Raw genomic sequence first — 17,068 nt, forward strand, 5'->3', positions numbered from 1 at the left:
TTTTGAGTTTTATGAGATTAAATTGTACTGAAAGATTTCACATCAACAAATACAGGTATTAATGTAATAAAAATATCTTTCCTTTTTTATTGTCTTGGGGAAAAGTGGGTTGTAGAAAGCTCCGTATTTTGTTGTTGTTTTACTGCCGTTTTCATTTGAGAATAACAAAGGATGAAATTCAAAAAGCTCTGCTTCCTCCATCCTCATTTTTAAACCGTGATTATTGTTAGTGGTAGTATTGTTTGGTTTGATATCTGGGGGGGAATTTCACAGAAAGTGTTTATTTAGTCCATTCAAATTTGCTCCATACTGAAATCGTAAATGGCAGTTGGGTATTGTTATTGAATCACCGCCATTATGCAATAGTTCTTGTCCAGGTACGGCAGGTAGTGCCTGTGACAAAACAAAGGACTAAGTCACAACAACAACGTTATTACAGACAAGGTCCGAGTCAACTACTAGTTGGTCGTTTAGTAGCCGCCGCAGCTGTACAAACGTTAGCTTTGCGTCACATGTTAGCGAGCGCATCTCTTACAACATCAACACGGAATAAGATTTACGGCGGGCGAATTCACACTAGCCCGACAACGAGCAGCTAATATTATCCAAGAAACGGTATGTCGTCGTCCTGCAGCTCGCCCGCTGTCACTAGCGACGTCAGCCGAACGACGCGTGGGGCCTGCTAACATCATTTCCAGCTTTCCCACGGTCGGCTTCTATGTCGATGGCAAAAAACACGAAAAAAATTACAAACTGTGACTTTCTTTTTCCTGACACAATCTCGTAAAAATACAATTCAAGGTTGCGCACCGTCAAAGTAATGTGATGAAAAACAGCACAAGCATAAACTACTTTAGCTGACATCCGTCCTCGCGTCAGGACTGTCAGGAAAAGAGCAAACGGAACACATCCGTTCATATTTAACATTACATTGGTTAAATCGTTCACTAAAAAGGTCCAAATGAGCGATTTTGACAATAATTAGGCAAGCGGAAGGGGTCGTTGTTTAATGTAGCTCGCTTTAGCATAGCCGCTAGGTGAACAACTGTCAAATGTGTAGCCACTAATATGAACAATAAAAAAAATCCTAACCTTAGCTAGCATCGTATCTTAATGGGCGATTGAGCAATGCGATACGATTGACGGCAAACACAATTAGACGCGACTACAATCAAGTTTCACATTAGTGTTCATGTGTTAGCTTAGCTTCATCAGAAGGAAGCATCTAGTTTATCATCGTTCGCCAACCACCGGGGCAAATTAAGTAAGTAAGGGTGAATGAAGACCAAATGATCACGCAGGAACGCCATAACGACTTTAAACAGCCTAACATATGGCGATTAAACGTGTTTAAGGTAAGCCTATGAAAGATAGCCAGCCACTGGAAACGGCCACTTGAGTGTAAAATCGAGGTGGCCCGTTAAGTGATACAGAAAAGCGGCGCATTGCTCCATCCTCAAACTCTCGTCGCTGGCTGCGGTTTATCGTCGAAGTGCAGGCCAGTGACGACAATGTGGACAATATCACACGATTATGCGGAGCGCAGTGCAGCCAAAACACGTCTTGTCGGCAAACGGACAAGCTCGGAATAAAATCCCCAACATCACGGCGAAATGCAGGGCCTCTGCGCTCACTTCCTTACCTTGTGGATTCTTTTCAGGGCCATTGTTGTGCTAGCGCTTCTGCCAGGGAAAACGTGCGGTTAAAATGGCGATTAATTTCAGTCCGTTGATAACACACCGACGTAATTATCATAGAAGGTGATGAGAGTACACTCAAAACGATCGCAGATCGCTACTACAAGGAGATACCGACAGATTTCCGACTCGAAACTAAACGATAGAAGGGGTAGACCCGCGGTCCTTCCTCCTACTGCAGCAGCTACCAAATCACAGCGGGCCTGTGCCCACACCACAGGAACAATGACAGAATATCCGACGGCGCCCCTTCACAATAATACATCGACCTCTGTGGAAAAGCTAGAGGTTAAGGTTTACAGTATTTTGTTTTGACTCCTTCGCCCATAAAAAGGTTCGTCACAACGAGTCACTTGCATGACTTGTTTGGCACAATTTTTTCATTTTTTCCCCCACTTGATGCCTTTTCTAACTCAACCCACCATAAAATGCCCGGATGTTCAGAATTGTGCATTTTAATAAATTGTACATTGTACAGTGAACACCAACATAAACACAATACAATTTTGTTTTGCTCCCAGTTTTTGTGGGGCAGATGCAAAGATCTAAAACTTTTTTTTTTTCACATTCAAAGAAGGTCATTATTGCAATTAAGACAATATTGATCACAAACCTGTCCAACTCTGTGTTAGTGAGCCTTTTGGCCTTTTTGTACTGTGTAACAAATTAAATGCAGTTTGGTGGTCACTGAGGCAAAAACCTGGCCGTGGAAGGAATTTGGTGAGGTTGACGGAGAACGATTTCTGGACCGCTACAAGGAAATTCTGGTCCACCATCCGACGTCTCAGTGGGGATGAAGCACTGCTGACCACAACCTGTTTCCTGGAGTTGGTCATGTGATGTTTGCAAGCTGAGCTATGATTGGTCGTTACTTGTGATGTCATTTTCAGTTGAGAGCAGGTGGCAAAATGGCCGCCCCATGAGATGGGGGCAAATACACAGGTATTTTTTTTTTGCTGTTGAGTTCATTAACAGCTGTTAAACAAGTACACTGACCAAATATACCAACTTCCTCACTTCTCCAAGCCTGCTCCTTTATTCTTCAGACCACAATGATTATTTTAGCCAACATTATTTCTCTACACTAACTGCACAGGATGCCATGTTTGTAGTTTTCTTTCGGACAACACGTGTGCGTGGCGCAGTAAGTATATTCTCGACGCTGGATTGGCTGTTGCGACGCCATGAGTGGTTTCCAGTTCAAATTTACCAACTTGCGCGAATGTGTTTGCCACCGGTCGCTTCGTCTCAACTGCGTCAATCGCGCATCGTTTCTATACTACGACAAGCTATGCTAGCTAACCAAATGCTAATAAATCGCTAACTTGAAAATCAGTATAAAAACGCTTGCAAAACACTACTACTCAACCTCCAACTCGCTAAGGAGGCGCGTACGAGACTGAGCCGATGAGTGGCAGGGCGACTACGTCATATTGCACAAGTGACGTAATAAATCACTTCTCGTCCAATGAGAGGACAAACAGCCAAATTGTGTTATCCCAGTGTTTAACCTGAAGATGGCGCCACACAGACGTTTTTTTTCTTTTCTTTTTTTGTTGCCCCAAATTCAAACAACAAACGAGCACTAAAAAAAATGTAAAATGTATTTTTTTTTCCTTCTCAGTTACAAATTTCAGCGTGCTTTCGGTGTGAGTACATTTGCCAGTTCTGTTTAGCAAGTTATTAAAAAGTATGCCTGAAGTGTCAATGAAGACCACGTGACAAAACATTTCAAGTGTGTGTAACTGTAAACCTCCACAGGATGGCAGTATTAGTCCGAGTGCGTGTGTGCATCTACGCACGTCGTCAGCGTGAGCGTGAATATGCGTGGGAGTTTCTTTTCTCGCCTTTCCGGGCTGTTGCCGACCAGCTGCACATCATTGTTTTGCAGGGCGCGTCATTAGGTAGAGCCCCAGTTTCCTGCAATCGACACCCCAAACCCCCTTAATTCCTACAACCCCCAGTATCTTCACCAAAACAAATCCGGGATTCAAGCATGCCGCCAGAACAGCCGCGAACAATCTCTGCAACAACATCTGGATTTCCCCGAGCGAGAGAGGACGGAGACTCCGCCGAGTGATGCCACTGCGGCAGCCTGCGCATGTCGTCGACACCCGCAGCAGGAAGACCCGACGACGCAACAGTGTGTGACAGATCAGAGACCGCCCACCCCCCCACACGCACATAGCCCCCACCTCGCTTCCGACCCCCACAAGGATGTCCAGCTGCAACGCAAGTCCCGCAGACCGGCTGATCAAATGTCGGCATGCCCATCATGGCGAACGATGCACGGCCAGCGACGGCGACTGTACATTGTGCGCACACTGATTCGGATGTGATCATCCCCCTCCCCTTTTGTAGCACGCTGTCAAGTGTTCATTCCCGCTTGTTATATCTTAGCACCTTATCACCCAATAAAGTCAACCGTGCACGTGCCTGCCTCTCGACCTTTTCGGAGGGGGGCGGGAGATGAGAAGTGGTGGGTGGGGAGGGGTAGCGGCGGGGGGTGGTTTGGGTATCCGGCGCCACACGACACAATCAGGGTCTTCCCCTCGTTATTCTATTAGAATTCACTCCTCAGCGAGGCAATACCCCATTTTCCAAAGGAGGAGGAGGAGGAGGAGGGGTGGGTGCTTTTTTTTTTGTTTTTGGCTCCGTGGGCGCGCACTACTCCTAGCGGTGGTTGGCTGTTACTGAATAATTCCCCCTCCAGAGTCACCCACGGAGTGATAGAAGGAGGCACAAGCCAGCGAGTGGGAGACGTGAGCGTCTTGTTCCAATGAAACGACGAGCAGTGTGACGATGACAGCGAAAGGCAGACATAAAGGTAAAAAGGCTGGCGCGTGTTTTGCCGTGCGGCGCGAATGTGGTCACGGCGATGATGTCGCGACGACGAGAGGAGGGGAGGGAGGGAAAGGATGCTGCCGCGAGGGGCATTTTACAACATTTCTGCCTATCATATGCTGAATTTTTAATGTGCACGTCATGTTTATGCGTGCGCGCGTCTGCTTATTCCAAAGGCTGACCTACATTGGCGGTCTAGTTGTATTTTTAGACACAAGTCAGGTGATCGATTGTAATAAACGCGAAGGGTACAAGTCCAAACTTTTCCAGCATCCCCCTTTTCGTGTTTTCGCCTCTATTAGCTTAAGACATCCCCCACCGTGGCACCTTTAAATCCCCCACGCGCGCGGTCGTCTTCCCGTCAAGGCCCGCCGAAGCGTTCGAGAGTGGCCGCCGCTCCTCCAGCCTCCTCCTCGGCTTCCCCTCACGTTTCCCTGGCGGTCAAATGAGAGACAAAATGGAGCGAGAGGATGTGCTGGGCTGCAGATGAGCGAGCTGACGATGATGACGACGGCGGTTCGTGCCGCACTGATGGCGTTATTGCATCATTGGATGATGGGATAGTTCATGTGTCGAAGGGAGGAGAGGGTATGTTGGTGCTTGGATTGTCGTGCGGATGTTAGCCACCACTACAAGGCTGACACGCTTCCCGCACACACACACGCAGTCAGTCTTCTGTCACAGGCGACGATGTTTGGTCAACCCACTCGTAATAAAGTCACAAGGTCTCTGCCGGAAGAAGCGGAGCTGACAGCTGGACGCGTCGCTCGGGCATGCCCCGGTATTCCTCCAGAAGGAGGGGAGGGTGCTTGCATTTTTTTTTTTTTTTTGCACGTAGACCTTTGGACTATGTGCACTTTCGAGTTGCTATATGTGTCGTGCGCGCGCACAACTACACGGCACGCTTGCGCATGTGCACGGCGGTTGCTGGCATACAGTATCTGGATTCCCTGAAATTACTGATATTATTGAATGGCCCCCCCCCCCCCCTCTGGCATTATTGTGGATGAGTGGTTGCCTCACAGAAAGAGAGCTTGTGACAGGGTGGTATAGTTGAGGGAAACAGCCGAATGGGCATGCCCCTTTCTGAATGTTTCTCAATTTTTAGGACGAAACACAATTTCCCTTCATAACATGATGTGGCCCTTGCGTCCTTCCGATTTTCTGTATGTGGCCCTCAAATGAAAAAGTTTGGACCCCCTCTGCTATAAACACTGGAATCCGGAGTGTGTGAAAACAAGGACATACTTGCAAAGTGAAGATGTTGTCAAAATGTAAACATTTTTAAATGACTATTACCGTTTCAACGTACCTACATTGCTTCAAGATGTCTGTCAGTCCTGCGATTGGCCGCTGTTCAGTTCGGGGTGTACCTTGACCTCAAGAGGAGTCAGCTGTGACAGACTCTGGCTTCTCGACGGGTTTTAGAAAATGGACGAACGGATGTTTGTTTCCTCCTCTCCTTAAGTGACTCCCCTTCACTTCACGTACGCCATCATGACTCTCCCTCTGTGTTGCAAACATCTGGGCCACCAGAGCTCAGCTGCCTCCACATCAGAGCAATCGAGCAGCGTGTACCCTCCTTATGCATTAGCCATAATAACACACCAGAAAGCTGTCATTCACTGACAAACAGAAGCAACACCACAAAGCAATTCATCACACCTGGTGAGAATGATTTCACGTGTTTGCGCCGAAGGGGGGGGGGGACGTCGTCGGTGACATCAGTCACACAGACAGCACCGTGTCGGCGAGACTGAGCTGGGTACTTCCCATGTTATGGATTTTCGTGCTGTTTGTCAGATCGAAGTGCTCGGAGATGGAGCCAAAGGACAAAGCATACCCGCAGGAATGGACAGAAAGTGTGGGGGCGGGCTCAGTGAGAGAGCGAGCGAGGGAGAGGCGACCGTGTGAAAAGGCCGCCAAGGAGTCTTGCTGGAGCAAGGACGGCATAGCGATCGATCTTTTGGCGCCTTTCTCAATCGCATAGCGTAAAAAATCGTCATTCCTGATATTGCACGTGAGGTCAAGGCAAGTAGTGACGCGATCCATTTTTTGCGTTTATTGTTGTGGCATCTCTGCGATTGGCTGGCAACCAGTCCAGGGTGTCCCCCTCTTACTGCCCGAAGCCAGCTGGGATAGGCTCCAGCCCCCGCGCGAACCAGTTGTGAGGAGCAAGCGGTTAAGAAAATGGATGGATGGCATCTACAGACATATTCCGAGACACTGGCTAATAATATTAGCTAATACTCCATGCTAGTAACTCCGGCGAATACATCTTGTACAGCTCCCGCATATAAACGCTGTTCCGTTTGGACCAATCACAGAGCAACATTGTGTTTGGGGGCGGGATATGCAACTGTGACGAAACCAGGAAGCCAGCGCCGACACAGGGGCTAACAAACAAACCTAACATGGACGAATGGACGCTACAATTAATTCTGTACTCAAAGAATTACTCACCGTTTCCTTGTTGAATGTTGAACAGCGAGAGGCGCTTCGAGCATTCCTAGCTGCTAAGATGTTCCTGCTTTTCCCCCCTTAGACAAAAAGGAAGAGGAAATTTTCACCCGTGGCCGTGATTGGTTAAAACAAAAGGTGTAGAATGACGCATCATCCAATCAGCTCGAATTATTATACAGAATGTCCCGCCTTTTCCCGACAAAATTACAGTACTGTGGAGAGGTACCATCTGGCTATTGCCAGGTTACCATACTAGGGCTGTGCAATTTTCAATAATTAATAATTTCAATAATTCTATTATATATTAATATTATATTATTACACGCCACAATAACAAAATCAGCACAAAAAAGATTCATACTAATTTTTGAGTTTAAAAAAAAAATATTTACACATTTTTTAAATTTTAAAATAACTAATTTAATACATTTTGTTTCATCCAAAAGTAACTTGCATAATTATAGTTTCAAATAATTTTATTTATCTTAATTTATTTTTATTTTTTTTTACATTTAAACATTTTCTTGTTTTGTACCAATTTGCCAAAATAAATAAAGATTTTTTTTTGTATTAGTATTATTATATATTATTATTAATATATATTATTATAATTATTTTTGGTCCAAAAGGTAACTTACATAATTATAGTGTTTCTATTTTTTTTAATTGTTCTTAAGATTTTTAATTGCTTAAACATTTTCTCGTTTTGTACCAAAAAATCAGGATTTCAGTTCTTGCCAGAATAACTGCAATGATTATTTTTTCCATAATCGAGCAGTCCTACTCCATGCATAGAGGTTGGAAGCAAGAAGCGCAGAAGAATGTCGATCGTATAAAAACGATTCCGTCCTTCTCCATTACGTCTTCAGTCCGACTGAAAGCTGCAAAAATTGATGATGCTATCATAAAATGTGGTCATTGCTCGCCGAAACTAAACCTGAGCAAGCTTCATCAAATAATAGCATCACTCAGTTGTGTCATTTTGTTTTTTTTTGGCTGTGGCTCGATAAAATGCAGGGACCAATCTGTTATTGTATCCATTTCTTATCAGCGTGAACGGAATCGCCGATACAAACAAACTGCTTCATGGCATCGCGTTGAAATAAGTTGCGGTCGCTCCAGGCTCGCTTGACGCGACGAGCGATAAGAAGGCGAGGCGAGGATCGGCGAATAAACCGATTGCAAGTGTTCGATGCCTCCGTGAGCTTACGTCATTCGTTGTCTGTGGCAAAGCTGCGTTTCACTCTGATGCCCTCCAAGAGACTTTTTGTTACAGTTCACGTTTTGGTTTGTAAGCACAACTGCGGTCGGCAGTGTGAGTCATGGCCGCATTTCATTTCGCTGTGCACGAGTCACAGCCGCGGTCATGTGACTGCTGGCTGTCTGGCGGCACATCAGTGATCTTCACTTTATGCTGGACAAAAATGTAAACAGGGGGAAAAAATGTTTTTTTTTTAAAATTATCACAGGAAATTGTAAACAGTTTGAGCAGTCGGTGTTCCATGAGAAAGAAAAACAACGCCTACGAGAACAACTGAACAAGTTGAAGTCAATCCGACACACTTTAATGGCGACAAGTTGATTCTGAATACTGCCGGTTATAAGGGGGTGTGCACACTTGTGCAACCACATCTCAGATTTGTATTTTTTTTAGTTTCCCTATCAAAATGATTTGAACAATGAAATTCAATTGAGTTGTATAGGTTAGGAAAATGTTTTTTTTTTTCAATTGAAATATTGCAAGCCCTTTATTATTTTAATATTGCTGATTATGGCTTACAGCTTAAGACAGGGGTGTCAAACATAAGGCCCGGGGGCCGGATCAGGCCCGCAATGGGGTTTAATCCGGCCCGTGAGATGGTTTTATAAAGTGTAATAAATAAATAAATAAATAAATAAATAAATGTAGGCCCAATTAATAAGCCGGCCACAATCAAAGCTTATAAATTCATAATTACACAAGTAAGTCTCAGTTGAGCAATGCAACTTGTACATGGAGTTGCTCTGAATGTCGTTATTTTAAACACAATTTAAAGTTAGTTTGTTTAAAAAATAAAAACATGAATCAAACACAAACATGCTGAATAAGACACATTCAACTACACATATGACAAGGATTAACATCCTTATAACTTCATTAACGGCACCCGGCACACAATCAGTGAACAATATACAGGTTTATGCAAAAAAAAAAATTAGGACAATATTTGTACAGATGCGCCCCACAATTTAGGGCTGGCCCACAAATAGCGAAAATCTGCATGTAATTGACGGCAATGTTTTAAAAATTATTTTACAATTTTACCGATCCGGCCCACTTGCGAATATATTTTCCTCCATGTGGCCCCTGAGCTAATATGAGTTTGACACCCCTGGCTTAAGAAAACTCAAACATCCTATCTCAAAAATATTCGAATATTTCCTCAGACCAAGTAAAAAACAAAAAACAAACAAAAAACCCCCCCCCGCCATAATCGGCGATATTAAAACAATAAAAGGCTTGCAATATTTCAGCTGATTTGTAATGAATCCAGAATGTATGGCATTTTTGATTATTTAATTGCATTACAGAAAATAATGGAATTTATCACAATATTCTCATTTTCTGAGACAGTCCTGTGCGGATACACAATTTCTTTCGATTATAAGAGTCACGAGCCGCCCTTTTGTGGGGGTTTTCCATGTCACAGCTCTGTATGAAAGTTTATCTGACACAGAATAAGTAGTTGCCCCACAAACCTGCTTTTGGATTTAAGCTTATTGTAGTATCGACGCTCACAGTAACATCCTACATGAACCAAAGCTTTGTCATATCTCATATGCATGCGTTCATGCGTTCATGCGCTCACGCACGGGCAAACCGCCACTTCCGGCATGGCTTGGGGGCACTCTGGCCATCTTTCCTTTTGGTGCAACATGCTGTCCCATCATTCTGAGGGTTGCCCCAAGGCCTCCTCGTGTCAACTGCATTTCACCAGCATAAACGTGTTGGATTGTCATATCGTCTCGTGAGCCAGCGGCGGGTCACACCTTGACAGGTCTGCGTGTGTCCTAATAGGCCGCTGTCTATTTATAGGGAAGGCACTCCGGAGAGAGAAAGAGAGAGCGAGGGAAACAGAGAGCAAAAAAAAAAAAAGGGGGGGGGGGGTCTAATGAGGGCAGGCTGTTAGGGGATGAGCTGTTGTTTTTGTTTGTGTGTGTGCGTGTACGCAGATGGCTCTTCATGTGTGTCGTGCGCATTAATTGAATGACTTCAAACGTATCTTTGCTTGTTCCTCTACCATCATCAGCGCCTTCAATTAGCCCGTCGGTCAAAGATGGCGGACACACATACGCACGCACGATGAAGAGTCACATACCAGTTTTTTCTCCTTTTTTTTTTTTTTAAGCCTTGGTCTCATTCTTTCATCCGCCACTTCTTCCCGTTTCATTTATTCATGCAGAGCAACAGAATGAAGGCGCGTGGAAGATGAAGGCAACCCGCATCTATCGCTAACACATCCATAGATATATGTGCATGAACAGTAGGGATGTAACAATATCCAAATATCACGATACGATAATTATCATGATATTGTGGGGAGGTTGGCGGTACAGAGAGAAAAAAATAAAATAAAATAAAATAAAGGTCAATGATGCTGCCACCTGCTGGCCATAGTTAGTGGGTGTTTTTGATTCCACAACCCATTGACCTGGCAGCACTCCATTAGAGATTGCATTGCCCATTGATTAAGAAAAACAAAACAAAACAAAAAGACATAGTTAACATCAGTTAACGTTTATGGCGGCATACATCATGATTTTACTAAACGTTATTAAACGTTTTTAGCGGTTAAAGAGTTAATATTGAGGCACTTATTAGCTAATACAAACACACATTGAGTTCCTCCACATACTGACTTGTTTCAAAAAAAATATTAAGTTCTCCTCCATCTGACCATTAGTGTGGATTTTAAACATAGGAGGGACAAAACATGCCTTGTGAAAATTAAACTGCACTTAAAAAAAAAGTAGCCATCAGAGGGTGCTAGAAATGCACAAATGGAAATCAACCTGACTTTTTTTTTTCTTTTTGAACAGATGTGCTGCTTTTAATTGTGACATGACGACGACGATATATTGTGGCAATTTTAATATTGCGATATCACGATATTGCCATTATCGTTACATCCCTAAAGAACAATAGACACGTATCAATGAGGGACCCTGTTGTTTGTCTGTTGTAGAAATAATGTCTTAATGCAATTGTCGTGTTTCAAATCTACTGTACTTATTTTAATATTAAGTATATATTAGGGGTGTCATGCGATTAACAATTTCAATTGTGATTAATCGCATGACTTCAATAGTTAACTTACGATTAATCGTAAATTTTATATCGGTTCTAAATGTACAATCAAATATTTTTTTCCCAAGTTTTCATAATCTTATTAACTCATTCACTCCCGCCCATTTTCACTGAAGCAACCCCTTTACTGGATTTTGACTGCTTTTTCAAGGAGTTTTGTGTTCTATTGCTATAAAACATAGAATATACCAAAAGAAAAATTTGCATCTCTTCTTTCATCAGGGAAAAAAACAGAATATTTCTATCTGTTTCCGTTTTCCAGCAATTGGCATTAGAATATAGCTAAGTGTCATCACAAATCTGTTTAAAACAGTGGGGAAAAGTGTTTTTTGCAACATGGCTCTGTTTGAGCTCTTATACTCTGCTGCCACCTGCTGGCTGTTTTTGTAATAACTACCATTGCTTCAAGCGTTTTCTTCAGTTCAGAGGCTGCATCAAAGCCTTCTGTCTGCTCTAGCATAAAAAACGTAAAAAAAATAAAACTAAAAATAAAAAAACGTATAAATACGTCTTTGGGAGCAAATGAGTTAAGAGCTATCTAATCTTGAACACGGAGTAACTTGTGAAATTCTGCACATTTTTAAAATTGTAAAATACAACTTGACCTCAGTCTTATTATTATTATTTATCAAATTTATTACTGCTAAATGTTGACATAATTAGACGTGTCTGCTGCGTTGCGACTGGAATTCCAAGTAAGACACGCAAAACAAGAAGTGATGATGACATTTCCAGTCACGTCTGCAGTATTTCAGTTGGCCACTGAAGTCACTTCCTGCCGCTCGCCAATGAGTGTCCTGTGACGCTGAAACTAATGAAATATCCCTATAATTTGATTTGAGCCATTATTAATAACGGGAGGGTGGATTCTGATCAAATTGTGCTCCACTTTGGCTATTTGAGCAGCCCAAACAAATTTAGGGGCTTTGGTTGAAAGCCATGTCATGAGCTCGTCGTCCTCACTGCTCTGCGCTGCTGTTGAGATTTTTGGCTGAGCTGGCAGCTTTTTCGCTTCATAGATTCCACACTCGGGATTTCAGCTGTGGCGAGTGAGCCGAAGGACATAAACAGTAGGAAGTATGAATGGGATTATTCACAGGCGGTATTATGTGGCTAAAAGTGATCTCGTCTGCCATTGTGCAACAGTTGGAGATAATTGCCCCCCCCAATTTGACAGGAAAATTTTCTTGTTATTGTGGGAAAATGCAACACTAGCCCACCCGTGCTGCCCCCAATAGTGCTCCAATTCCTGTCATTGATTTAATTGCAGCACCTCCATCCTGACAAGAGTTCGTGCGTTTCCCCAACTTCAATCTGTTGCAGCACCCTGAAGACAGGCGGGCACCTGCATTAGGGATCGTGTCAGGCATTAAATATTGATTTTAAGTCTGTGAATAAAGTATCCTCAAGGGCACCTCAGACAAACTGTCCACTCTTCATGCCAATACTTTCACAAACAGAGGCGGTTTCTAGGCTAGTTCCCAAACATTATAGACCAGGACCCACTTGACAACAATCGAAATGCTATTTGTTACAAGTCAGTCCAACATTGAAATGATTTGGAAACCAAATTCTTTGATAAAATATGATAACAGCAGCACCGAGTTGAATGTTTTTCTTTTTAATGGGCAAAAATATGAAATAAATGAAGACAAAGGTATATTTATCCTTTTTTTGTTAAATAACATGGAGAGTGAATTACAAAGTAACCTTTGTCCAGAATATTGAAAAAACAAACAAACAAGTAATCCAGGTACCAGCTGTCAAACTCGCTTACCAGCTAGACACTCGGTAATGCTAACAGCTAGCCGCTAGCCACTTCCGTCGGACACTTCTGCCTTATCATACAATGACGGCGTAATTAATTAGTGGTTTCTTCGTGTCCGAGATTAGCGATTGAACATGAGTTTGGGATAGCATTGTGTTGATGTTGGTCGCAACTACAAAGTCAATCAACTACGATAAAGTAACGTAGTGATGGGACTTTAGGCTCTCTCAGGGGAGCCGTTCACGTAAAAAAAGAGCCGTTCAAAAGACTGGCTCTTTTATGTTTTTTTGTTTGTTTGTTTGTTTTTTTACACGTTACACAACCCTGACACACAAATTCTGTGTTTGTTGTTCCTGCATTATCGACAATTTTGTCCACATGTTGTAGGATAGTGTTCGTGTTGCTTATACACTGTTGATGTTTTTGCGCACGTTTTAGAAACAACAGTAATATCTCTTCCATGAAGATGATGAAAATCTACGAAAACAGTGTTCAGTGTCGGCATGTGCAAGTGCATGATTACAGTCAATGTCATTCTGAGTCAAAATGAAAAGGTCAGGGGTCGGTTGAAAAGGACATTTATGGTCGATCGGTACTGCTCTGCCAATGGTCTTCACCCAAATATCGTTTCTCTCCCACAGCTCGGTCTGTCTCGACTGCTCTTGACACTCTCATACCTGCCCTATTTTTCACACTACGCTCCACATTTATGACTTGCACGCGCACACGCACGGACACACAAGCCTCGCTTTTGCCTCCGACCAGGAACTCGCACGCGTTGGGTTCATGTACTGTTTATGTACGAGCTTGTGTTCCCTGCTTGCACGAGAACAGTGCGGCGTAGTGCAATCAAGCGCAGAACGGTACGTCACTGGACGGTGACGCTGAGTCACACGCTGACCACAGCTTGTTCTCTTTTTCAGAACTCACTCTGAAGTCACACGCATGAGTAACCGAAACTCTTCTGTGTTCTCTGGCAGCCTGGTGTACACAGACTTTTTTTTTTGTTTTCAAATATTCATCGGCCCCTACCTGAAAGGCAAAGATGGTTTTAGCGCTCGGCGTGAAGCGACGCAAAGCAGACGCTCCAGTTTGGCAGCTGCTGCTGTCCTGGGATGTGTCCGGGTGCTCCGGTGTGTTGATGTGTTGTAGTCACTCTTAAGGTGACGTAATGGCCTACTTACTTATTGAGACATGAGGCGCAGTCGTCATGTGCCAACTAACGCGTCTTACACATTCCAGAGTGCCGACTACTGAAGGCAGGACGGTAACTCACATCATGGCTCACCTGTTTGCTGGGATTGGTCGCGTGGCGGTCACAACATGTGATGTCATTTTCAGTGGACATCAAGTGGCAAAATGGCCGCCCCCTGAGATGGATAAAAAAAAAATGCTTAATTCATATTCCACAAATGCAGTATTTCATTTAACTCATTCACTCGCCGCCATGTTCACATTTCGCAATCCCGTTCGCTCCCGGCTGTTTTACTAGATTTGGACTGATTTTGCAAGGCCCACAGAATCTTGTGTTCTATTGCTATAAAAGCATGGAACCTATCAAAAAAAAGATTACAGTCTCTTCTTTCATCAGGAAAAAAAAGTATGTTTCTATCTGTTTCCGATTTGCAGCAATTAGCATTAGAAGAGAGCTAAGTTTCATCAGTTTTCACAAATCTATTTAAAATTGTAAGTAATTCAGCTTTTTTTCTACATGGCCCTGGTTGATCTCCTTTGCTCTGCTGCCACCTGCTGGCCGTTTGTGTAATAACTACCATTTCTGCAACCGTTCTTTGCAGTTCAGAGGCTGCATCAAAACCTAAAACCAAAAAAAACGTATAAATACGTCTTTGGGACACTTAAAACATTTAAAAAAAACGTATTTACACGTTATTGGGAGCAAATGAGCATATGCTGCTGTGCAAACAAATTCATTCTGTGCTGTTTGTAACGTTGAAATATCATAATTACAGTACAGTCAACCCCCGTTTATTCGCATGGATAGAAATCAAGCAAATAATTGACACTCACCCACAAAGTTTCTTCTGGTAGAAAAACATTTTTTTTTCCTATTAGACAAGGTTACAGCATTACAATGCCTCACTTTTTTTTTTTTTTTTTTTTACATCAGACGCCACTAGATGGCGCCAAAGCAGTATTTTATATTGGCCAAAGCTTTGATCTGAGCACAAAACAGCAATTAGGTGAGTTTCAGTGAATAAACAGAATATACTCTCGTAAAATTCTGTGATTATGCAAACTTGTGAACTCCAAAATGTGACTATGTCGGGGTTCGTATGTTTGACAACCCTGCTCTAAATGGTACGTTATTTTTAAGAATGGCACCGGACGTCCTCATGTCGATTGCGGGTTTGGAGCTTGTACCTTCAAAATGGAAAATGGAAGTGTGAATTTCACATTAAAATCTCATGACCGACATTAGTGCCAACACTCGCAGAGGAGATTGTCGCGTGTTCACAGCGTCAATTAGAGAGAGAGATATGGAGAGGGACGGCAATCGAGAAGAGGGACGAATAAACAGAGGAGTGCAAAACAGAGACAAAGTGGCAGAGTGAACGTTTGTGTGTGCGCGCGCTGGTTTGTGTGTGGATGGAGAGAAAGCGAGCCAGGCCTACTTTTAGCGTGTGATCGAGGCCATTATCTGTGTTAGCACTGATGGGGCTCCATCAGGCTCGCTGGATTCTGTGTCACAATACCTTTTTATGACGTCGGATCTCATGCGTGCGTTCATGCGGGTTGACGGTGTGCTCCAAAAAATCGACACGGCAATATATCGGTGCGGGCCTCGTTACAATACACGTATCGATACGCAGGCGCCAGAATCGATTTTAAATAGGCAGTTAACGTTTGCCTTTGCAGCTCGCATTGTACCTAAAAAATAAAAACCAGCAGCGTCTTTGAAGTTAATTGCCTTCAATTAATGCAAAAATAGCTCACCGGTGATTGGACACTGTCTTGCTAAGATAAACGAAAGCAAGGAAGAATATCAACATTTATTTACTTATAAACTTAACATGGCACGTGTCTTAATGTACCAATTTTCCTATATTTTGTTTAAAAACAAAATAGAATGTGTATTTCCCCAAATATTTCAAATAAGCACATTTTAGAGCTGTAATTTGAATAGCGTATTTTCCGCATTATGAGGCGCACCTTCAATGAATGACATATTTTAAAACTTTTTCCATATGAAGTCGCTAAAGTAGAGGCTGGGGTTACGTTACGCATCCATTAGATGGTGCTGCGCTAAAGGGAACGTCAACAAAACAGTCAGATAGGTCAGTCAAACTTTATGAATAGATTACAAACCAGCTTTCTGACAACATTCACTCCCAAAATGAATAAACAGCTGTTTTATTATTTTCCCTGAGCTAAAGTATTAGCATTAGCTAGCGATCCAAGATGGCGGGATCTTCCGCGCATGCGCGTCACCGATCGTGCAGGGTCACCGATAGCGTCTTGACAGTTGCGGCTCAATATTGATCCATATATAAGGCGCACCGGATTATAAGGCGCACGGTCAGCTTTTGAAAAAATTGAAGGCTTTTAGGTGCGCCTTATAGTCGCGAAAAATATGGTACTTTGATATTTTTGCTCATATCGGCTCATGCCTATTAATAAATGTTCCCGGCGTGTCTGTGAAAACTGCTACCTGCTCTGCAGTGCGTACACATTTAAACCAGGCATGCCGCTAGGTGGTAAACCAGAAGAGCTGCTAACAAAAACATTTTTGTCAGTCAGCATAACAAACATACCCTTTCGGCATACATATGACTGTTATTATAAAATGCGATAAAATTAATGTAATGTATCGGGATACGTATCGCCTTGAAGAATCAAGTATTGGGATACGCATCGTGTCATGACACCTGTATCACGATACCTATCGTATCGTGAGGTTTGCGCACGCTCGTGTACGATTGCGAGGTT

General features: G+C 43.1%; 2 protein-coding genes across 8 annotated transcripts in view; one reads left to right on the forward strand and one right to left on the reverse strand.

Annotated features, from left to right (window-relative positions):
• The window catches only part of LOC144026372 (ubiquitin-conjugating enzyme E2 D2), a 50,970-nt gene that overhangs the window by 7,127 nt on the left and 26,775 nt on the right, over positions 1-17,068 (reverse strand). For 2 of the 6 annotated variants that reach the window (XM_077533022.1, XM_077533021.1), the window contains exon 2: positions 14,409-14,490. In XM_077533022.1, coding sequence (XP_077389148.1) covers positions 14,409-14,468 — 60 coding nt within the window. In that variant the 5' untranslated portion in view covers positions 14,469-14,490. Of the gene's footprint in view, positions 1-1,642; positions 1,937-2,310; positions 2,466-4,860; positions 5,030-14,408; positions 14,491-17,068 lie in introns of those variants that run through there. The other 4 variants (XM_077533024.1, XM_077533025.1, XM_077533026.1 and 1 more) reach the window with 4 other exon arrangements.
• The window catches only part of LOC144026370 (protein phosphatase 3 catalytic subunit alpha-like), a 36,049-nt gene continuing 23,318 nt past the window's right edge, over positions 4,338-17,068 (forward strand). For both annotated transcript variants that reach the window (XM_077533018.1, XM_077533019.1), the window contains exon 1: positions 4,338-4,524. In XM_077533018.1, coding sequence (XP_077389144.1) covers positions 4,500-4,524 — 25 coding nt within the window. In that variant the 5' untranslated portion in view covers positions 4,338-4,499. The remainder of the gene's footprint in view (positions 4,525-17,068) is intronic.

Source organism: Festucalex cinctus, chromosome 9, assembly GCF_051991245.1.
Source record: "Festucalex cinctus isolate MCC-2025b chromosome 9, RoL_Fcin_1.0, whole genome shotgun sequence".
NCBI classification, from domain to species: Eukaryota; Metazoa; Chordata; class Actinopteri; order Syngnathiformes; family Syngnathidae; genus Festucalex; species Festucalex cinctus.